The 22,890-nt window shown below is 43.1% G+C and overlaps 1 protein-coding gene across 2 annotated transcripts; it reads left to right on the top strand.

Moving 5' to 3' along the window:
• Nucleotides 1-8,284: 8,284 nt before the first annotated feature.
• On the top strand, nucleotides 8,285-22,100 carry CRHBP (corticotropin releasing hormone binding protein). 2 transcript variants are annotated; one of them, XM_058729108.1, is made up of 7 exons: nucleotides 8,285-9,236; nucleotides 9,625-9,718; nucleotides 10,000-10,157; nucleotides 11,521-11,731; nucleotides 14,339-14,487; nucleotides 18,325-18,442; nucleotides 20,447-21,053. In XM_058729108.1, the coding sequence occupies exons 1-7, from the start codon at nucleotides 9,156-9,158 to the stop codon at nucleotides 20,452-20,454; spliced, it is 819 nt and encodes a 272-aa protein (XP_058585091.1). In that variant the 5' UTR covers nucleotides 8,285-9,155; the 3' UTR covers nucleotides 20,455-21,053. The 2 variants fall into 2 exon arrangements, with proteins under 2 accessions (XP_058585091.1, XP_058585089.1); XM_058729106.1 differs by lacking the exon at nucleotides 20,447-21,053 and adding an exon at nucleotides 21,334-22,100 and having other exon boundaries at nucleotides 8,312-9,236.
• The last annotated feature ends 790 nt before the right edge of the window (nucleotides 22,101-22,890 follow it).

Raw genomic sequence — 22,890 nt, 5'->3', positions numbered from 1 at the left:
AATGTATATACCATGTAACTACCATCCCAATCAAGATATAGAACATTTCCTACCTCCCAAGAAATTCCCTTGTGCCCCATCAACCCCCCAAACCCACAGACAAACACTGTTTTGATTTCTATGACCACAAACTAATTTTGCCCAGCCTAAACTCCCTAACATCGCAAGCATGCATCGCGTACACGTTTCATTTGACTTTTTGCCCCCTCACCATAACTTTTTAAAATTCATTCATGTTGGGGCACCTGGGTGGCGCAGTCGGTTAAGCGTCCGACTTCAGCCAGGTCACGATCTCGCGGTCCGTGAGTTCGAGCCCCGCGTCGGGCTCTGGGCTGATGGCTCGGAGCCTGGAGCCTGTTTCCGACTCTGTGTCTCCCTCTCTCTCTGCCCCTCCCCCGTTCATGCTCTGTCTCTCTCTGTCCCAAAAATAAATAAAAAACGTTGAAAAAAAATTTTTTTAAAAAAAATAAAAAAAAAATAAAATTCATTCATGTTGATACATGGACCAAGAGTTTCTCTTTTTATTGCTGGATACTTTTCCATTACATAAATACATTACAATTGGTTTGCCTTTACGTTTTTTCTTAATGTTATTGTCAGTTTTTTTAAGTTAATGTTTCCTTTTTAATTTAGAAACTACCGGATTTTTATGTCATCCTTGTATTTACCCAACTGTGGGATTTGAACAATACCTGGAAAATGTAACATAATCCAGGTCTTCTTGTTTCATTTTTCTTACATTGGTGCAGCCATAGTTTTCCAGATGGTTGAGTGGATAGCACAGTGATGCGGGCAGGTGCTCACTGCTCTGGCTCTGTTTTAGGCCGCAATAGTTAATAGTCTGGCCAGAGGCACTGGTTCTAAGACGTTTGCATTAGTTTCTTTGCATATGAGCATATCTTCACACTGCATTTCGTGAGTGGCGAGTTTGAGATTACTGATTTATTATAGAAGGATACAACTGAGAAAGAGCCGAGCAGAAGAGATGCATGGGCAAGCTGTGGGGAAAGGAAGGGGCATGGGGTTTCCATGCCTGTTCTAGGGACTCCACTCTCCTCAAAAGTCCACCTGAAATCAGGGGGTTTTTGGTTTCTTTCTTTGTTGTTGTTGTTGGTGGTGGTTTTTTGTTTATTTTTGTTTTTGGTTTTAATTCAGCTCTTTAGTGCATGTGAAGTGGTATTTGATTGTGGTTTTGTTTTGCTTTCCCTGGTGGCTGGTGATGTCGAGCACCTTCACATACACTTACTGGAAATTTCTGTATCTTTCTTCATGAGGTGACTTCTCAAGGCATTTATTGGCCTATTTTATTTTATGTATTTTTGCCCATTTTAAAATAGAATTGTTTTCTTTATATTACTGGTTTGGAAGATATATGAATTTATAGTATTCTCTCCCATTCTGAAGTTTAAAAAGTTATGTTGAGAGGGGCAAAAAAGCCAAACAAAAAGTGTACATGATGCATGCTTGCCATGTTAGGGAGTTTAGGCTGGGCAAAATTAGTTTGTGGTGACAGAAATCAGAACAGTGTTTGCCTGTGGGGTTGGAGGGTTGATCGAGCACAAGGAAACTTCTTGGGAGGTAGGAAATGTCTTTTCATTTTCTTAATGGTGTCTTGTGATGAGGAGAATTGCTTGATTTTAATGAAGTTCAATTTATCAGTTTTTCTTTTATGGTTTATGCTTTCTGTAACCTAAGAAACATTTGGCTATCCTGGGGTTGCAACAATATTCTCTCATGTTTTCTTCTGTATGCTTTAGAGCTTCAGCTTTCATGTCTATGTCCGTGATCCATCTCAAATTAATTGTTGTATATGGTGTAAGGTAGGGATCACGTTGTGCGTGTGTATGTGTGTGTGGGTTTTCCATACGAAAATCCAGTTGTACCGGCAGGCACCTCATGCCTTTAAACTGACTGAATGTACCTCCATCCCTTTGCCCATCACACAGAAAAGTCTTCTAAACCTAAACCTGAAACCTCAGGATTTGTATCTTTGTCTCTCACATTCTGTTGCCTCCCTTAGATGTAGCCAATACCATTTTTTTTTCAATTTTTTCAATTGACATCCAAGTTAGTTAGCATATAGTGCAACAATGATTTCAGGAGTAGATTCCTTAATGCCCCTTACCCATTTAGCCCATCCCCCCTCCCACAACCCCTCCAGCAACCCTCTGTTTGTTCTCCATAATTATGAGTCTCTTATACTTTGTACCCCTCCCTGTTTTTATATTATTTTTGCTTCCCTTCCCTTGTGTTCATCTGTTCTGTGTCTTAAAGTCCTCATATGAGTGAAGTCATATGATATTTGTCTTTCTCTAATTTAATTTTGCTTAGCATGATACCTTCTAGTTGCATCCACGTAGTTGCAACTGGCAAGATTTCATTCTTTTTGATTGCCAAGTAATAACATAGCCAATACCTTTAAGTGCAAATTATTATATCCTCCAGACAGTTACAAATAATTTGCTTCTTTAGAATCAAATTTAGAATCAAATTTAGAGAGAAAAAAGATTTTGTAAGGAAAAAACCTTTCAGCTTCTCTTTGACTCTGCCCTTTCACTGTTTAAGATGCAGACAAAATCAGCTGTTGAGTTTGGTGCTGCAATATATAGTGAAATAATATGAAATGAAATTGGCATTTAAATCATTTTTTGGTATTTTCAAAGTTAGAATATGTCTGACTCTTTTCGAATACCAAGTTGACCTAAAATCGGAGGAATAGGAGTTCCAAAAGAAGAAAAAGGAAAGAGACAACAAGTGAGAGAAGTCAGGGAATAACTTAAGTGAGCAACATATGTAAAAACTAGGAATGACCCAAGTGAGGGAAGTTTCTGCAGCACTGCAGAGGTGGAAGCCGGAGCAAGGAAGCTGAGCAAAAAACGAGGCGTAACTAGGTATGAGTAGAATTAACAGCTAATTTTTTTAAAAGACACAAGGCCTGAGAAACTTTGGCGAGAAAACTTCTGTGGTCTTCTTGCCTGGCAAATATCAAATGTACCGTGATTCTGGAAAGCCTTGTCTGTGCCATGTACTCCCTCCACACCTTTGTTTGGTCCTTTTATTGAACTCTCCAAAACTTACCCATTTGAGAGTGCCATCTATCTCTTGATATAATCCTAAGAGTTACCCCCCTCCTCATCTTGGAGATGAAGTAAATAACTCGTTTACACTCCCAGTCAGTGCTCTGGGACTTGGGACACTTAATCTAGAGCCCTTTCATTTCTACTCTACAGCTAACACACATGGGAATAAGCATGAAACCCCTACAGTTATTATTTTTTTTTTTTTTAATTTGAGAGAGGGAGAAAGAGAGAGCAAGTGGGAGAGGGGGCAGAGGGATAGAGAGAGAATCTTAAGCAGGCTCCATGCTCAGTGCAGAGCCCCATGCAGGGCTCAATCCCCTGGGATCATGGCCTGAGCTGAAATCAAGAGTTGGACGCTCAGCTGACTAGCCACTCAGGTGCCCCTTAACCCCTACAGTTCTTGAGTACTTCTCTGGGGTGTTGCCCCCACAGTGCTATGCTGGGGCAGAATGGAGTCTGAGGCTAAAAGAAGTATCACTAAGATTAAGGGCATATTTATCTAAACCTTTGTTATTTTGTTCATTATGGAGTTGGGGGGGGTGTTTGCATTAACTTTCATTTTATTATGTATTGTATTATAAAATTATTTATCATGATGAGTGAATCTTTGTGCCCCACCTGAATCCCAGCCCTGTCCCTCCAGCTCCCCCCTACCTTTCTTGCTGCCACATCACACAGCTGGCTGTGGTCCTGGAGAGCCAACTCTGGGAACTGGTTCAGCACGCCTCTCTTCCCTTTCCTCCTACTTTACCAGTTGACTCTCATTACCTGGCTGCGGCCACATCTTTGGATGTGGTCAGCCAATATTGTAGTGGTGACAATGCTTTAATTTGTTTTTAGGTGCCATCCAGGAGTTCCAGGTGTGTGTGTGCTGAGGACAGAGAGGGATGAGCCACAGGGCCAGACTTCCAGGAATTGACATTTGGAGTCGAAGACGGGTATATTAAAAGGTATAATAAAATAAGATAAAGGCTACTCGGGGTATATATAAAATACTATGAGTGTAGAACAGCTAAATCTGTTGCTCACAATCTGTGGAGGGAAGGAAGAATGGAAAGAAGGAAGGAAGGGAGGGAGGAAGGAAAGAAGTGGGGGGAAGGAAGGGAGGGAGGGAGGGGGGAATGCGGGGAGGGAGGGAGGAAGTAAGGAAGGAAAGAAGGGAGGAAGGGAGGTAGGAAGCAAGGAAGGATGAATAAAAGAAGCAGTTGACAGAGGGGAGAAGCAAGCTGGCCACTGGCAGGGGTCTCAGAAAAGTGTGCTAAAACTCACCCCAGATAGCTCACCCCTGCCTAGCTTGCACTTATCCCTACTGATTTCCTTATTTAGAACCTCTCGTGTCACTCCACATAATTGGCAGAATTTTCTCCTTTAGATTTATTTTAAGGCGCTAAGAAATGAGACTCTTTACACTTCATTTCTCTTCCGTCACAGACCCGGCTGACGTTCTGTGCCTACGCACGTCACCACTACCTGATGACAAACACACCAACTGATCTGGACACGGCTGTACTTTTCCTTTTGATGCAGGCAGTGAGGGATTATTAAATTGCATTTCATCATGATCTATTGGCTAGATGTTAGTCACGGCATATTTTGGAGTAAGCCTGAGGGAAGTTGAGATAACAATGTCAATCCAAAGTCAAGGAAGCCAACGAACGCGCAGACATGAACAATCCTCAGTCTCCTTTGTACTTATTTATCTGCCAGTATCTTGATTTGGGCTGTGCCGTCTCACTTTCTGCTGGTAGCCTAGTAATTCTTAAAACCCAAAATGTAATTTTGGGGTTAATTTCCAGGGCTGTTGTCTTTGAAAGAGGATCACTTACCTGGCTGGACATAGATCTTTTTCGTCTAGACTTTGTTTCTGACTCACGGTGATAATCTGGGAAGATCATTTAATCTCTCTTACTTTCTCATATCATCACTGTTTGGAAGCTTTTCTTTGTGTGGGACATAGAATATTTAATTCCTAAAACAATCCTCAGCATAGATCATCTTTTTACAGGTAAGAAAACTTATGGTCAAAGAGGGCATTAAACCAGGGTTTTTTTGTTTTGTTTTGTTTTGTTTTGTTTTGTTTTGTTTTGTGTTTTCAGTCTCTTGAAGATACCTATTATTCTGTGAACCCAGCAGCCCTTCTAGAAACTACTTCTCCCTTCTCTGTCTGTATGGCTGTCATGAAAACAGTCATGTTACAACAAGATCCTGTCCCCTGGGCTTTGAGCTTTTTCCCACAAAGTTATGTGGACTGGGAATTATGAGAACATTGATTCAGGGGGGCAGGATTTTAAATTGTGCTGAAACTATATTGGCTCACCCAGACAATCTGTAAGTATGCCAAGGGGACTTTGTAGTCATCCCCATGGTCTATGATGTAACTGTGACAGCCAAGTGTAAATTTATGGAGTCTACGACATCTTATATATGCACTGAGGTATCAGGAGAAGCAAGGAACTACATAATCCCTAATCTCTTTCTATTCTAGGGTCAATCCCAAACCCACCCCCTTAAGTACTCCCTGTTTGTAGTAGTAAACTTTTTCTTTTGTTAATCACTTCAACAGAGGACCCTTGCAACCCCCCAAAGTCCTTATCTTTACTGACTGCTGGTCATCTTTAGTAAAACAAAAGAAGATAATGGATCTGGGTTGAAATCACTGACATATGAAGCTTTCATTCAAAGGCTGGTTTACATTAGTTCCCAAGGATATTTGCTTAGTTTCTTTCTTCCTGATCTCAAACACATCTGAAAAATAAGTCTTATCTATTAAAATGATTGCATTAAAAATAGCCAAATTTATTCAAACAGCATATCATCTTGAAAGCAACTGAAAATTAGTTTTTTGTTGTTATTGGCTAACAATGAGTTTTATTCAGTTTATTTTCTGTATTTTATAGTTCTGATTCTGCTTTTTGTTTGTTGATTTATTATTTTTTGTTTTAGAGTCCATTTTTAATTTTTTTTTTTTCAACGTTTTTTTTTTATTTATTTTTGGGACAGAGAGAGACAGAGCATGGACGGGGGAGGGGCAGAGAGAGAGGGAGGCACAGAAGTGGAAACAGGCTCCAGGCTCTGAGCCATCAGCCCAGAGCCTGACGCGGGGCTCGAACTCACGGACCGCGAGATCGTGACCTGGCTGAAGTCGGACGCTTAACCGACTGCGCCACCCAGGCGCCCCGTGTTTTAGAGTCCATTTATTGGTGGAACCATATGGTATTTGTCTTTCTTAGTCTGACTTATTTCATCTAGCATAATACCTTCTAGGTCCATCCATGCTGTCTCAAATGGCACCATTTCATCCTTTTTTATGGCTAAGCAAAATTCCATTGTGTATATATACCACATTTCCTTGTCTATTTATCTGTTGATGGACACTTAGGCTGCTTCCATGTCTTGGCTATTATAAATAATGCTTCAATAAACGAGGGTGCATATATTTTTTGGAGTTAATATTTTCATTTTCTTTGGGTAAATACCCAATAGTGGAATTATTAGATCATATGGTATTTCTGTTTTTCGTTTTTTGAAGAACTTCCATACTGTTTTCCACAGTGTCTATACCAATTTACATTTCCACGAACAGCGAACGAGAGTTCCTTTTTTCCCACATCCTTACCAACACTTGCTTCTTGTGTTCTTGATTTTAGTCATTCCAACAGGTGTGAGGTGATGTCTCATTGTGGTTTTGATTTGCATTTCCCTGATGATGAGTGATGTTGAGCATCTTTTCATGTATCTGTTGATCATCTGTATGTCTTTGGAAAAATATCTCTTCAGCTCCTCTGCCCATTTTATTTTATTTTATTAAGATTTTATTTTTAAGTAATCTCTACACCCAGTGTGGTGCTCGAACTTACAACCCCGAGATCAAGAGTTGCACACTCCACCAACTGAACCAGGCAGGCATCCTCTGCCCATTTTTAAATCAGATTGTTTGTTTGTTTTGGACTGTTTGAGGGTATTTTTTGGTGTTGACCTGTGTGAGTTCTTTATATTTTTTGGATATTAACCCCTTATCAGATATATCATTTATAAATATTTTCTCCTATAGTTACTCTTAATTAAAAAAAAAACAAGATACAATTTCTATTGGCTTAGTAGATATTTTCCAACTTGGAGAAAATAACACTTTTGGTGGAAATAAAGTTCACCCATATGTGATAATTTGTGAGGTGTTACATAAAATGGAATGTTATCTATCTGTGGTTATATTTGCCCTTATTTATCTTCCAGTGTGCACTTCCTGAGGAGGGAACATCATGAATGCATGTAAGGAACATCAGTATTGTGTGTGTGTGTGTGTGTGTGTGTGTGTGTGTGTGTGTGTGAGCATGTAAAGATTGGAAAAGAATGTCTCCGTGGTGACGCTACAAAAGCCAGACCCTCAAAATGGGATAAACAAGAGTTTCCCAAGCTGAATGCCAGGCTGAATTCTGGGAATAGGCCAAGGCTATGGCTAGGTTGATGGTAAAGCCTGAAAGCTTCCTCAGGCACAAACAGGGAGGGAGACAGGCATGAAGATGGCCTGGTGTGTGTCAGACCAAGCAAGCTGGTGTTAAACCATTTATTTTTGTATTGTTTGATTCCTCTCTTTATGCCCTTTCTGAAATGCAGACATCTAAACCGTCCCAGGATGGAGAGAAGAACATGGTGGCCGGCATTCATGACCTTTGGGTTCGCTTCCCCGTCAGACTCTCTGTGGTCTGAGGATTGTTTCCAAAAATGGAGGAGGTAGGAAGGCCTCCCAATTAAACAAGTAAGATAAGGAAATATCAAGTTCTATACCACTAGGCAAATTACTACTTAATTTTGGGTATTTATAAACATAATATAACCATTTCCTTGACTGAAATTTTGTATTAACGTCTCATTATTTGTACTAATTTTAATAACAAAGAAAGCTAAGGGTAGTACCATGTTTTCTGTCAGGCAGAGGTAAAACAAGACAAGGTTTTTAGAATTTGTAGCTGCCTTGCTTAGCACATAAATTGGAAAGCCAAAAGTTTAATATCCCCATATTTCCCATAACTTTTGACATGAAGGGGAAGCAACCATCTTCTGTCTAATCAGCAGAGATACTTATTTCTGGACCTCTAAGTCATTTGTTTAGCCCTGTACAGTTGCTGATAAGCAGTTATAGTAAGGTTTCTGGGCAGTTCTTTCTACCAGAATATTCAAATAATCCAAGTATTTGAAGGTGTGAAATGGAATGACTTCATCTCTCACTCGTTCAGATGGATGCCAAGGTCACGGTTACCGTTAGCTGGCCCAGGAGTGTGTCCTATGGTGTACACATTTGGGCTAAATGACAAAGCTAGGTGAAAATCCAGAAGTTCACAGATGCCAGAGTTAGCTTTCCGTTAGGGAAATGCTTACAAGAAACTGGACCAGGATAAAGCAAAGACTAAGGGACAGAAAGAAAGTTTGAGTTGCATTGTTGCCATATTCTGCAGAATCAGACTTCGGCTTCTGTTCAGCTCTCTTTGGAGCTAAAAACTCCTCAAGTTCCTTCCTGAGAGACAAGAGCATTTGCACAAACACTATAATCTCTGACGATTTCCAGCATGGTTCCATCAAGGTTCTGTGACAAGCCTGCACGATAAGATTATATCTGTTTGGGTATTTTATGTATGTGTGTAATCTTGTCACTTGGCTTTGCAACACTGAAAATTCCCTAAATATCCACAGGAAACGATAATTCAGCATTTGGCAGGTCAAGCCAAACGCCTTCCCTTATTTTCTATCCTTACCTCCTTCTTTGTCCCACAGTTTAGTTCAATAAGTTTTAAGTGCCTAAAATCATTCTTGGTGAATAACGCTGGACCACTCCGAGAATTTGTGGCTGAGAGCTGGACCCTCGTCATCAGCACGCACTTTGTCACTGAGACAGGGTAACCCATGGTTACTGAGCTCAGATCAGTTAAGGGGCAGAGAGCCTCCCCTCCTCACTGCTCTATAAAAGAGACCCAGCAAAGGGACCCTACCAGCTTCTAGCTCTCAGCCTGGGCGTAGTTTTGGGAAGCAAAGCTTGAGACCTCCAGAGCCCAGCCGACCAGCTGCAGAGGCAAGACCAGCATGTCGCCTTCCTTCAAACTTCAGTGTCACTTCATTCTCATCTTCTTGATGGCTCTAAGAGGGGACAGCCGGTACCTAGAGGTGAGGGATCTCCGGACTGAGCCGTCACATCTTCCGTGTGTGTGTGTGTGTGTGTGTGTGTGTGTCTGTCTGTCTGTCTGTCTGTCTCTCCAGCCTTGGGGGTGGGTCTGCTGCCTCAGCTCTCAGCCCGTGTTGGGCTTAGCCCTTTCTTCCCTATCTTCTGCCCCCTCTTTCTCCTGGTCTTCCTCCTCGCCACTACGTCCTTCCCTTGGCCCCTGGGGACACCCTGGTCTGAGGGAAAGGGTCTGAGACCTCTTCTGCTCCGGACGCGGGAGACCTGGATCCCTTCACTTTATTCTCTTGGCTGCGGGGCAGGGAGAGTGCCCCGCTGCGTGTCCCCTTTCCCGCAGTCTTGAACTCGTTCGGACTGACGCGTTTTCCTCGCCAGCTGCGGGAAGCTGAGGACCACGACCCTCTCCGGTTCCTGGGCGCCAACCTGAAGCGGGAGCTGGCGGGGGAGCCGCTGTACCGCCGCGCGCTGCGTGAGTCGGGGTGCCGGCGCGCATCCGGGGGCAGCAGGGAGGTGACGAGGCCGGGCTCCGCACCCGCTCACGGGGCCCCGGGCACCGCCGGGAAGGGGCTGGCCTGGCCGGCCGGGGGCGCGATCCCCGTGCTCAGGGGCCCGCCGGGGGCGGGTGACGCGTTCCGCGTGGGGACCGGGCGCCGCGGACCCGGGAACGGGGGCCCGCGGGGAGGGGCTGGCCGGGGCCGAGGCGTCGGTGGCCGCAGCCCCGGCCCCCTGGCCCCACTGTCCCTCCCCCAGGGTGCCTGGACATGCTGAGCCTCCCGGGCCAGTTCACCTTCACCGCCGACCGGCCGCAGCTGCACTGCGCCGCCTTCCTCATCGGCGAGCCCGAAGAGTTCGTCACCATCCACTACGACCTGGTCTCCATCGACTGCCAGGGCGGCGACTTCCTGAAGGTGAGGCTTCCTCGCGGCGCACGCTCCCGCCGCGGGGCCCCGAGGGGGGTGAGCCGGGGCGCCGTGCCCGGCGTGGGGCTACGGCGCGTGGAGCCGGCTGGTGGCCGAGCGGGAGAGGCGCGCCCCCCACCCCGGACGGCCGCGGGGCGCGAACCCCGCCCGGAGCTCCGGCCGCGGTTGTTTGATTTCCCCTCCGTGCGCTCCTGGGACCCGGGCGCCCCCAAAGACTTGATTGAACTTGCGGCGAGAAGCGCTGTGTTACACGAAAACTGATCCAGACTGGCACCGGCGCTCGGGGCCACGAGGAGGCCCAGCCTCGCTTCTGAGGCCGGCCCCTGGCTCTGGGGAGCTGTCGTAGGCTCGCGGGAGCTGTCTTGAATTCCCCGGGGGACTCGGTTTGGAAGCCCTGGGGCCCGGGCCTCTGGGAGGGATGCTGAGAGCCAGTCTAGTCGGAGGCAGGTGGAAGGCCAAGTCCCCCGGCCTCAGTACATGCCCCCTCCTAGTCGGTCTCCCTAAGTCTACCGGGTCAGCCTGGGACGGTTGATGGAGTTACACAGCCCCGTTAAAAGGATCATGATTAAAAACCTCCCAAGTGGAATGATTTTGAAATTTGTCAGACTCCTTTTAGAAGAGGACCAATCCGCGGAAGCACTTTGTAGCTGGTGATTTTGCCAATGTGAACCAGGCTCAACCCGTTACGTTGGAGACCTGTGGTGATTTTAACAGTAACATCAATAGACTCTGACCATTTGTCCAACAAGCTGACTTTAACAGGTGAAGGTAAAACGCCCTAAGTGGCCTAACAGCCATTGCTGTTTGAGTGTTGAAGCAGTTCTTGGTATTTTAATATGAAATAAAAATTTCAAAGTGAGGAAAATGGGCACATATAACCATGGGCAAGTAGGTGAAGTTGCTGCTCTAGTTTAGTTTTGAGAGGTTTTGTTTATATGTCAACGAGGAGAAGGAAGAGACCAAGTGAAACCCAAATTATGCTTGTGTGGAATTCTTCTGAAGATGGGATGTGTGGAAAATATGACCAAGATAAAAATGTATATTGGCTGTAGTTTCAGGTACCAAAGAGGCTGGAATTATAAAACAGAGTATAATAAAGTTTACTTGCTTTGGATACTTTAAGGTTTATGGAGGAAAAAAACCCAATCATTAATTAACAATAATACTTGCAGACAACCTTCACAGTCAAAAAATATATAGATGGAAAGCAAGTGGGCAGGGAAGTGCAGGTTGTCACTTGCTCACAGATGGACATAGGACAGAAGGTGCATTGCTAGGTAAGATTTCAACACACCTGTGACTTCAGGAGTTGGTGGAAATGATCATCTCTGTGTGTGTTTTTTGTTGGAAGGTATTTGATGGTTGGATTCTCAAGGGCGAGAAGTTCCCCAGTTCCCAGGATCATCCTCTCCCCACAACTGAGCGGTACATAGATTTCTGTGACAGTGGTCTTAGCCGAAGGAGCATCAGATCCTCCCAGAATGTGGCCATGATCTTCTTCCGGGTTCGTCAACCAGGAAACGGATTTACAGTAACCATAAAGACAGATCCCAACCTCTTTCGTAAGTGGGCTCCCTCTCTTCTCAGTCAGTAAGGACTTGGAGGGAGGGAGTGTCAGATCCACTTTTTTTTTTTTTTTTTAATTTTTTTTCCAACGTTTTTTATTTATTTTTTTGGGACAGAGAGAGACAGAGCATGAACGGGGGAAGGGCAGAGAGAGAGGGAGACACAGAATCGGAAACAGGCTCCAGGCTCCAAGCCATCGGCCCAGAGCCTGATGCGGGGCTCGAACTCACGGACCGCGAGATCGTGACCTGGCTGAAGTCGGACGCTTAACCGACTGCGCCATCCAGGCGCCCCCAGATCCACTTTTCATAGGTAGTGTGATTGCACCAGACTTAAGAAACTTGAAGTGAGGAATGATTTGAAGGGAAATTTTTTTTTGTCATTAGAAATAACCTAAAGGATATTTCCTATTCATTGCTCTGAAAATCAATTCACAGTTTTCAACTTATTTCCTAGGCTAGGTAGGATATTAAGTTTTGGTGGGTAGAGTTTTATTTTTTTCTCTTTAGTCTTATTCTAATCTGAGGCATGACAATGGATTCAGTGACAAACTGTAATCCCTCCATGTCATTCCATTAATCTTGGATAAGCTTGAGGGATCAGATCTGAAGTTGTAGTCTTAGAGATATTTAGGCAAAGGCTGAAAGACTGCATATCTGGGACGTGGTAGACAGAGTTCATGTCCTGAGCAGAGGGTTGGACCAGAGGACCTCAACATTGCCCTCTAATTCTGAGTCCACCTCTTTAACTTACTCCGTTTCTGGTGGTTACAAACATAGATGCTGTATAAAACTGAACAGCCCAGGCCTAAAACACATTATTCTAATCAAAATTAGTTCATTCATCTGCTTATTATTTTTCCCCATGAAGCAAAATATATATATGCATCTATATATTTACAGAGTTAAATGGAGAAAAATATTTTTTTTTAAACCAGGAAAATAAAACATCACTCATTTTTGGTTGCATACAATAGTATTAATGTTGACACTTTGTGTGGTGGAAATATGGGGCCTTATCTGCCAAAGAATAATGTATTATATTCCAATTTTTATTTTTTAAAAAAGAGAATTTTTGAAAGAACCCCTCCCCCACCCCCACAAGGCTATTTTGAGAGCTAGAATAATCCCAGAAAGCAACATGAAATGTTTCTCCTATATTTGTGTGGTTAGAAGTCGGAAATCTTTGGGGTGCCTGGGTGGCTCAGTCAATTAAGCCTCCAACTCTTGATTTCAGCTCAGGTCACGATCTCATGGTTTGTGGGTTCGAGCCCTGCATTGGGCTCTGCACTGACAATGCAGAGCCTGCTTCAGATTCTCTCTCTCCCTTTCTCTCTACCGTTCCCCTACTGTTCCTCTATCGTTCTTCTATTTTTCTCAGTCTACTTTGTAACAATTTTATTATTTATTTACTTCATTATTTTAAAAAAATCATTATGATTCTGGGGTGCCTGGGTGGCTCAGTCAGTTGAGCGTCCGACTTTAGCTCAGGTCATGATCTCACAGCTTGTGAGTTTGAGCCCCGCGTTGGGCTCTGTGCTGACAGCTCAGAGCCTGAAGCCTGCTTTGGATTCTGTGTCTCCCTCTCTCTCTGCCCCTAACCCACTCACATTCTGTCTCTGTCTCTCTCAAATAAACATTAAAAAAATATATCATTATGGTTCCAAGTTCAATGAGTGAATGTTTCAGACAGGCAAGGTTTTAGTTCTGGCTTTACCTTTGAGCCTTTATTTCTTCTAGACTTTCAGCTGGAACTTGGACCCTAGTTAATGAAGTGTTTCTAGAACTTCCACTAGCTAGTGTTGTTTGATTAATTACTAATTTAAGTCTCGTGCTTGTTGTAAACAAGGTAGCTCCCTGAGATTGAGATTGAGATTAGAAGCATTCTTTTTTTTTTTTTTTTTTTTTTTTAGCATTTATTTATTTATTGAGAGACAGAGAGCATTAGCAGGGGAGGGGCAGAGAGAGAGGGAGTCACACATTCCAAAGCCGGCTCCAGGCTCCGAGCTGTTAGCACAGAGTCCGACACAGGGCGAACCGCGAGATGGTGACCTCAGCTGAAGTCGGATGCTTACCCGACTGAGCCACCCAGGTGCCCCAAGATTAGAAGCATTCTTGCCACCTAGAACTTTCTGACCATGTCTGCACATCACCAGTGATTTTTATCCCCCCATCACTCCACACCCCACACCCCCGCCCACACACCACTCCTTCCCCATCCAGATTGCCCTTGTGATACATATTCTCTTCCAGTCCACATGGCCCTAGACCATGAATAGGAACTGAGAATAAGGATAGGATAAATTTCTTTTTTACTACATTTAAAAAATATTTATTTATTTTGAGAGAGAGAGAGAGAGAGAGGGAGTGGAGGAGGGGCAGAGAGAGTGATCGAGAGAGAGAGAATCCCAAGCAGGCTCCGCACTATCAGCATGAAGCCCGACATGGGCCTTGATTGCATGAACCCGTGAGATCATGACCTGAGTTGAAATCAAGAGTCGGAAATTTAGCCGACTGAGCCTCCCAGTCGCCCCGGATAGGATAAATTTCTGTAAGAACCCTGCATACCCAATAATGACAATGTGATTCTGTTTTTCCACAAAGCCTGCAATGTCATTTCCCAGACCCCAAATGGAAGGTTTACCCTGGTAGTCCCGCACCTGCATCGAAACTGCAGCTTCTCCATAATTTATCCTGTGGTGATCAAAATATCTGATCTCACCCTGGGACACTTACATGGTTTGCAGTCAAAGGTGAGTTGCTTTCTTCCTTCCCAATCATTTACTAAGGCCACAGCTTTATCAGAGGAGGAGCAATCATACAGGGCAAACATGGACATTAGTAAATTGTGGGAGCATGCTCTTCTGTTGATTTAGCCCCACATCCACTTTCCCTCGCCTCTTTGATGAAAGCCCCCTTCTATTTGCCTCACGCTGCTCGGTGCGTACTCATGTGCCCCTTCCGATTACTTGACTACTTTTCTTGTGATACAGGAAAGGTTTTCAATTGGGAAAGTTGTGACATGTAATTACAATTGAACTCTCTGGTACTTGCCTCTTTTACAGAAATTCTCTCCTAGCAGAACCTAGTGTGAGTCATCTACACAGCTGTTTTTCTGATTATCGGAATTTTTTTTTGACACGAAGGAAGTGTCTCATTGACAGAACTGTGTTGTGAAGGAATGCTAAGTGTAGCATAAAATACAAAATTGGATTTTTAAGTTGCAAAATACAGTAGAGTGTTGAAGATTTTGTTGCATTATGTTTAACTCAATTCATTTTGCATGAAAATATTAGCTGAGAATCTCCATCAACCTATATTCCCTTGAACTTCTGTATGGAATTTACAACTAATGCTGAGCTTGATCTTTTTTTTCTCCCCCCCCCCTTTTTTTTTGCACCGCTAGCTTCGTCCCTCTGGGTCGTTCTCATTTCCTTATACTTTCTTATATTTCTAGGTTAAGATAGCTCATATATTTGCTGACATCATAGACAGTCATTGTTCCTAATTAGGTAGATTCCAGTAAAAACCAAATAAATAGGACCAGGACTGAAAATAGGTGTATATTTAATTTCCTTTAAGCCCTGAATTCATGAGCTAGTACCTGTTTGTTGTTGTGTTGTTTTGTTTTTTTTGTTGTTGTTGTTTTTTGGGGGTTTTGTTTAGTTGAACCTTAGTGGAAGAATGATCCTTTGATAAAGACCAGAATAAGGAGATGTCTTTGGCATAGCCCTTCGTCCTGATACCAATTATATGTTATTCCTGATGTATACTGTAGAAGATGGCAAGCATGATTGCAGGTTGGGAGATCTACCCTTTAGTTATTCTAGGCTGTGAGGAGTAATTTTGGTATTTCCCCTTGAAAAAATGTTAAAGTCTGCAGTGTTCTAGGCATCTATCTATTCCTTTACAAAATATTTTTTTGAGCACTTTCCACGTGCAAGGCACTATCTTAGATGCTGGAAATGAGGGACGAGCAACACAGCTCCTGCTCACAGGGAACCTGCATTCTAGTGGGTTGAGCTCAGCAACAGTGCAATACATTTGCAATAGCGGGGAGTGCCCTACAGAAAATGAAGCAGAGTGGTGTGATAGACAATGCAGTAGAGGGAGAGGCGGGAGCTCCTTTAGATAAGGTGGTCGGGAAAGGAAACTTCTGAGAAGGAGGAATTTAAAGTAAAATGTGAGTGATAGGTAAGAAGGAGCCAGCAGCCACTGGAAGGACCAGGGGCAGAGGAGACAGCAGTGCAGAGGCTCAGAGGAAGAAGTGGGCTTCCAGAAATAAAAAGAAAGGTATGGGGAAGGGAGGATATTAGGCAACATCAGGGAGGCGGGCAGAGCCAGGGTGTGGTGAACCCAGCAGGTCATATTGAGGATTTGGAGTTTATTCTAAGTGCAGTGGGAAACCACTGAAAGGGGGCAGGCAGGAAAGCAACATGATCCATTGGATTATGCTTGGTGGGATGAGGGTGGCTGGGAATTGCTGACTTCATGACCAAATTAAATTAACAAGGTCCGAGGCAGGAGGGAGAGGATTGATTACCTAAAGGCCATTCTGGCTTTGCATGGGCTATGGGGGCCAGAGTGGTACAGGGAGTGCCCGTAGGGGCCATTGTCACAGTCTAGGCAAGAGATGATAGTGGGTTAGTCCAGGGAGGCAGAACCTCAACAGAGAAACCTAGGGGATCACTACTGAGGAGCAGGGTAGTATAGTACTTCTCATTCCTAAGAATAGCTAAGATGTTTGGGAAGAGGAGAGAGAAGTCATTGAATGTCAAGGAACAGGTGTGTCTAACTTGTATGTTTCTTTGTTTGGTTTCCCTCATTATAGAACCCACTGCTTCCCAACCCCCCTACTTCCCATTTCTCTCTACGGGGCCTGCCTTTTCCCCTTCACCACTCTTGCTGAAATTTAGAACCTGAAGAACCAAGTGGAAAGTTTAGTCTTAACAGATGTTCCCCCTGGACATCCTCTACTCAAGGGAGAGGCAGTTAAGGTTTTTTTCCTTCACCTCTTACTCAGCTCTTCATACAAGAACATAAGCCCTGTCCACAGGGGAGCTAGTTAAGCCTCTGTTTCATTCTTGGATGAAATGATGTGTAGAGCATCAAGGCATAGGACCCACCATACAGAAAGCACTTAAAAAATGTGTGTCCCCACCTGCTTCCTTGTATTGGCCAAACAGTTTGTATTCTATTTTTTTCTACTCGGTTGTTTAGTTCTAGTTGCATCTCAATGTCTTCTGCATGTTTGAATGTGTGTTTTTATGTGTGTGTGCGCGTGTGTGTGTTTAACATTGTCTATTTGAGATGTTTTTCTGTATGTGTCAGGGTCCATGTGGCTCACTTCTGAGCATCTTGCCGCTCTGCACTAGATCTCTCAATGAGTATGCCTCAATAAAGAAGATCACAGGCGAAGCTAGCCATGTAATTGTGGGGGACAGTGCAAACTGAAAATGTGGGGGCCCTTATTTTAAAAGTATTAAGAATTTCAAGATGGTGACAGCAGGGCATTAAACCAAGCAACAGGCCCTTGTATGCCTTGTCTGGCTTGTGGTCACATGCCCACAAAGGCTAGTAGCCCTGACCTCAGGAGACAGGTGGCCCAAAGTACAACGTTTGGGACTGAAAGTGGCTGCTTTATTTGTGTGGGAAGAGTGAAATGCAGGAATTTCTGTGGACAAAGCAGTGTGGATAGGTGGTGTGGACAGGCAGTGTGGAAAAACGAGTGTGGATAGGTAGTTTGGATAGGCAGTATGGACAGGCAGTGTGGACAAGGCAGTGTGGATTGCCAGTGTAGACAGGCAGAGTGGACAGAGCAGTGTGGACAAGGCAATGTGGACAGGCAGTGTGGATAGGCAGTGTGGACAAGGGAGTATGGACCAAGCAGTGTGGAAAGGAAGAAGGGAAGCAGAAAGTGGTTGTTAGAGTGATTGGGCAAAGTCTAAGAATACATTCTGGTTTTGATTAGCTCAAAATAAATTAGTTTTAGTCGGGAGGAGAAAGACAATGGTGACTCTAGCTAGCTTAAGCCCCAAATTAGGGTTCTTTTCTTTCTTTAGCATTCTTATAACTAATCTAAATGCCTGTCAACAGAAATGATAAGGATCATCCCAATAGCGGGGAAAAGTCTTTCATAAAGAGGAGGGAAAGAGGTGAGTTGAAGGAAAAACTGTAAAGACCTATCTATTAATAGAAATTCTGACTGCATGAGTTAAGAAATTCAAATAATTCAGTATGTATGTCCAAATGATTTACAAAGCAAAGCATTTTCAGATTTAATTTTCATTCATTTTATGTGGAGTTTACAGATTCCTATTGCATCATTCCAGTCCTTGAGCTGATAAAAAAAATTTTTAATGCACACACATTTAAAGAAATGATTACTCAACTGATTTAGAAAAGCAGTTCTTATGATTATTTTTTCTTTTCAGTATCTTTTAATTTCCGGAGTCCTGGGTGTTAAATTAAATGGCACTGCCAGGATGTCCACGGCAAATGGAGCGAATTCACCAAATTGCAGTTGGTCAAATGGTTTGACTTCCGTAACTGGTTGAAATATATCTTTCTCTGCTGCTTGCTTCTTTTAGAACCCCTCAGCAGGTTGTGGGGGAATAGGAGACTTTGTGGAGCTGTTGGGAGGAACTGGACTGGACCCTTCCAAGATGATGCCTTTGGCTGACCTCTGCTATTCCTTTCACGGCCCTGGTGAGATGTGTCTTTGATTATTACTTATGAGCCTATCAAGATTCCTTAAATAAAACCTGATGCTTCCTTAAATAAAACACCCCACATTTTTTATACATGGGAAGGCAGGTTCCACCTAGAAAGCTTCCATTTTGTACATTGAGCCAATGTGAGGATTTTACATTTGAGCATATGTATGGTTATAGTGAATGCATTATCAAAATATTGGACACTGGAAAAGAAACCTCTGAAGGAACACTGGTGCATGTTTAAGGGTGGCCCTGAGTAAGACCATGAAAAAGACAAAGCTTTTTTTGTTCCGTGTTCTTTCCACCTTCCTGAAAGTCGTTGCTTTTGTCCTCTGGATACCAAAGAGTTTACTAACTGAAAACTATAGTTCAAATAGACATGCCATCAATTAGTTATAATATAATAATATAGTAATATCCAAATAAATTTCCTAAATATATGTGTATGTGTGTATTACTCGTAGCACATAAATTAAAAAGTGATATTCTGGGGCGCCTGGGTGGCTCAGTCGGTTGGGCGGCCGACTTCGGCTCAGGTCATGATCTCGCGGTCCGTGAGTTCGAGCCCCGCGTCGGGCTCTGTGCTGACAGCTCAGAGCCTGAAGCCTGTTTCAGATTCTGTGTCTCCCTCTCTCTGACCCTCCCCCCGTTCATGCTCTGTCTCTCTCTGTCTCAAAAATAAACGTTAAAAAAAAAATTAAAAAAAGTGATATTATCAGAAATTCTCAGAACTGCTGAATGTCCCCAACTTCTAGGAGCAAAACCAGCTTCTGAAAGACTACTGCAAAAACAGAAATACATTCTAAAATCTAGAAGTGGTCATTGGGAATAAAAGACCAGGTCAGTACACAGGATGCCCAACAGAACCAGATATTCTTTGCTAGGGATCAGTGAAGATTTTCCATTTGATTCTGCCCAGGTATGGTGGCGGTGGCTGGAAATTGCTGGTTTAGACCATTAGTACATGTGGCTTTTCTCGCCTCTTACTGTGTTCTCTGAGGCACTGGATCCCTCCATGCAGGAGGGCACCTGTGAGGAGATGCATTTGCACTAGGTAAGAAGAGTAGATTAAGGTCTAAAGACTACTCTTGCCTTAAAATGTAGGTAATTGAAGCCAGAGTAATTTTGGTACAGTTATGTCCAGTACTAAGTAAATACGATGCACATTAACAAAGGAAACAGAGCATGTTATATATATTAAAGTTTAGAGTAATATCAGAAAAAGAATGACCTTTCAAATAATTTAAAGCAAATTAAATTTGGACTCCTCACAGAAGCTTAACCTAGACTCCCTGGTGCTTATATAAAAGAAACATAGGTTTTATATTTATTATGTATCTAAATTGGCTTTTACCTCAATAAGTATCTAGCTGTTTTACTTTACTTATTGAGGCTTTTACCTCAATAAGTATCTAGCCTGTTTGAACCCAGGCACAGACTTGTGAAGTACCTGTTATGCAATGATAATGTTCATGTTTCTCAGAATGCTATAGGCCTTATAGAGACAAAGTGGGGTTGGGGGGGGGGGGAAGATGGACAAAATTAAAATAGAAAAAAACCATCGTAGGGCACATAAATCTTGCCTCAGGGACCAGCTTGACAGTGGAGAAATGAAAGAAATTTTAGATAAAAATATGTGAGTTTCAATATACATTTGTTTGGTCATATCTGCACTAGAAGTTAGACATAAACGTTGTCAGATGCTTATACAAATAATAATAAGATTGGATTGAAGAGAAGTAAGGATATCAAAAGCCATTCCATGTAAGAAGCACAGAAAAAAATGAGACTGAAAAGGTACAGGTAAATAATAGAACAAACACAAGTATATTCATGTGTATCTAAACTATGCAAATTATTTTTGTTTATATGTAAAATAGAGGTATTATCTAGGCTCAGAAAATAATTAGCAGGTGATTTTATTTTAGTCTATGTAATGTTCATCGGTGCACTGTGTCCTCTAGCCATGTCCACTAACTGCCACTTGCATCCTCAGAACTATGACAACCAAAAACTACACCTGCAAATTCCCAACCTGTCCCTAGAGGGCGGTACTGCCCCTGCTGAGAACACTAAGCTAGAGCAGAGGTGCATGGTAGACAGATTGCCTTCACTGCATTTACCACAGAAGCCTCGAAGGTAGGAGAATGTGAAAAATGCAAAGAGACGTCTTATTGCCTCTGTTAAATAACAAAAATTCAACTGAGTAGATTTGAAAGATCTCATTGGCTTTACGAAATAATTCATGAATCGGGGAGCATTCCTTCTAGCAAGTAGAGGGGTCCCCAAGGCATTGTACAAAATGGAAGGTTTTTATAGAAGGGTAGGACAAGAAATTTGGCAAGAGAAAAGGATTGTTCCAGGCAGGTCACTTTCCCTGAGGGGGAAAAGCAAGGTGTCTTATCCTGCAGATTACCTCATCTTCCTTGGGGGGGTGGGGGGGGGATGGAGAGGGCCCCTGTGGCAGATTCCTTGATGTTGATGGAAAAATTCCTGACTGACTGGTTAAGGCTATTTTTCTAGGGGAGGTTGAAATTACAATTAAATTAGGTATTCAGCCCCAGTTTGGGACCTTGGTCTCAGGGACGCCATTTTAGGCCTGCAATTTTCTTTTTAACTCCTCTTTCCAGCCAGTTTTATTTGGCTAACAGTGTTTTTTGCCCATGAGGAGAACTGAGTTCAATTTCAGCATCCTACAATTAACTATATATTATACTAACAATGAAAACAAAACGTTTCACCTGATGGCACGTGCATGGTTTAAGTATGTGAGAGGAAGATGCATCCCCTTGCTTTCTTTGTGTTTAAATGATCTTATCGACAGGAATGGTTCATGTGGTTTCTAACCTGCAGGGAACCTTTTGCTTTTTCCATGAATTATAGCCCAGATGAAAATTGGCTGTGACAACACGGTGGTGCGCATGGTCTCCAGCGGAAAGCACGTAAATCGTGTGACTTTTGAGTACCGCCAGCTGGAGCCATATGAACTGGAAAACCCAAATGGAAACAGTATCCAAGAAATCTGTTTGTCTACTCTTTGAATAACCAACCCCATGATTTACATGCTGCTAGCTAAGTGAGTTTTTCATGGCTGTTATATATGATTTTGATGACCAGCAAGGTAAGAGCCTTTCGAATCAGTCAGTATTCCCAGGCTTGGACACACATTACACATACACACACACATATGTAGACACACGTGGGCGTGCAAGCGTGCATTTATTTTTGTACCTTGCTTCTTTTTCATTTGTAATGTATAGATGACCACATGGCAGCAGATAAACCCTCCTTTGCCTTTGGTAGGAAAACAGTTTTCTATAATTCTTTGGTATGCTACAAACCTGCCCTGATAAGACAAGTGCAGAGCAATGGGCACTAAAAAATTGTATCTCAAGGGAAAATACGACAAAGAAATTAAAATGGCGGTGTTTAGATTCGTCTTAGAACAGAAAACAATTAAATGTCTGTATACCAAAGTAGTTGTATCTGTGTATTTTCTGTATATTATTCTGTTTACAATAGATAGTAGTCATAGCTGTTGTTTATTGATTTGTAATGTCTTGTTGCTAACAAAACTCTGGAGCATGGAAAAAATTTTTCCATCCACAAATACAAACATGAATAAATACATCAGAATGTTGGCGCCTTGACATTGTGCTTTGTTTTCCTGAGTAGTCCCCTCCCTTATTATCATCAGAAAATAGCGTTCTCGTGTGATGCAGAACCAAACGCTGAGCTAAATCATGTTACGGGTCTTCATGCTGGTAGAACTGTGGGCCTCTACAGCAGAATGATTTAGAGCAGAAGGCAGAACTGCAGTGTTTGCAAAAACAACGCTAACTGGTCCTCGTAGGGAAGCAGGATGCAGAAACCCCTTTCTACTGTCCAAGAAGACTGAGAATACATGTTTTTGTCACAATGGGGTATACCTCTTTTTTTTTTAATTTTTTTTATTAGTTTTCTTTATTTTTGAGAGGCAGAGAGAGACATAGGGCATGTGGGGGAGGGGCAGAGAGAGAGAGACAGAGACAGAGACAGAGACAGAATCAGAAGCAGGGTCCAGGCTCTGAGCTGTCAGCACAGAGCCCAATGTGGGGCCCGAACTCAACGAACCGTGAGATCATGACCTGAGCTGAAGTCGGACGCTCAACCTACTGAGCCACCCAGGTGCCCACCAATGAGGTATACTTCTTAACAAGGACAGCAAGGGCCTTACAGCTCTCATAGATGTTTGCAGAAATCTGAGGTCTTCTTTGGTACTGAGGGCAATTTACTGTTGACTTAAGACTTGTCCATGTTTGGCTAGGGACTAAGCATGTGGCCTGTAAAAGACAGGATGGGGTCAAAACTGAGGTCCTGAGCAAAAAAGGAAATACTCCTAAGTGAATTCTTTACTTTGGATTAATGGATAGAAGCTGCAAACAATACCATAATTAATGG

The sequence above is a fragment of the Neofelis nebulosa genome, chromosome 1, assembly GCF_028018385.1.
Source record: "Neofelis nebulosa isolate mNeoNeb1 chromosome 1, mNeoNeb1.pri, whole genome shotgun sequence".
NCBI classification, from domain to species: domain Eukaryota; kingdom Metazoa; phylum Chordata; class Mammalia; order Carnivora; family Felidae; genus Neofelis; species Neofelis nebulosa.
The sequence above is the reverse complement of the archived record's forward strand: the minus strand, read 5'-3'. Positions and strand labels throughout refer to the sequence as shown.

Excerpts from the sequence above, each read along its gene's own strand:
- CRHBP (XM_058729106.1), top strand. The coding sequence starts at position 9,156 with ATGTCGCCTTCCTTCAAACTTCAGTGTCACTTCATTCTCATCTTCTTG. Across the intron at positions 9,719-9,999 it reads GCTGTACCGCCGCGCGCTGC|GGTGCCTGGACATGCTGAGC; the intron begins GTGAGTCGGGGT and ends TCCCTCCCCCAG. Across the intron at positions 10,158-11,520 it reads AGGGCGGCGACTTCCTGAAG|GTATTTGATGGTTGGATTCT; the intron begins GTGAGGCTTCCT and ends TTTTGTTGGAAG.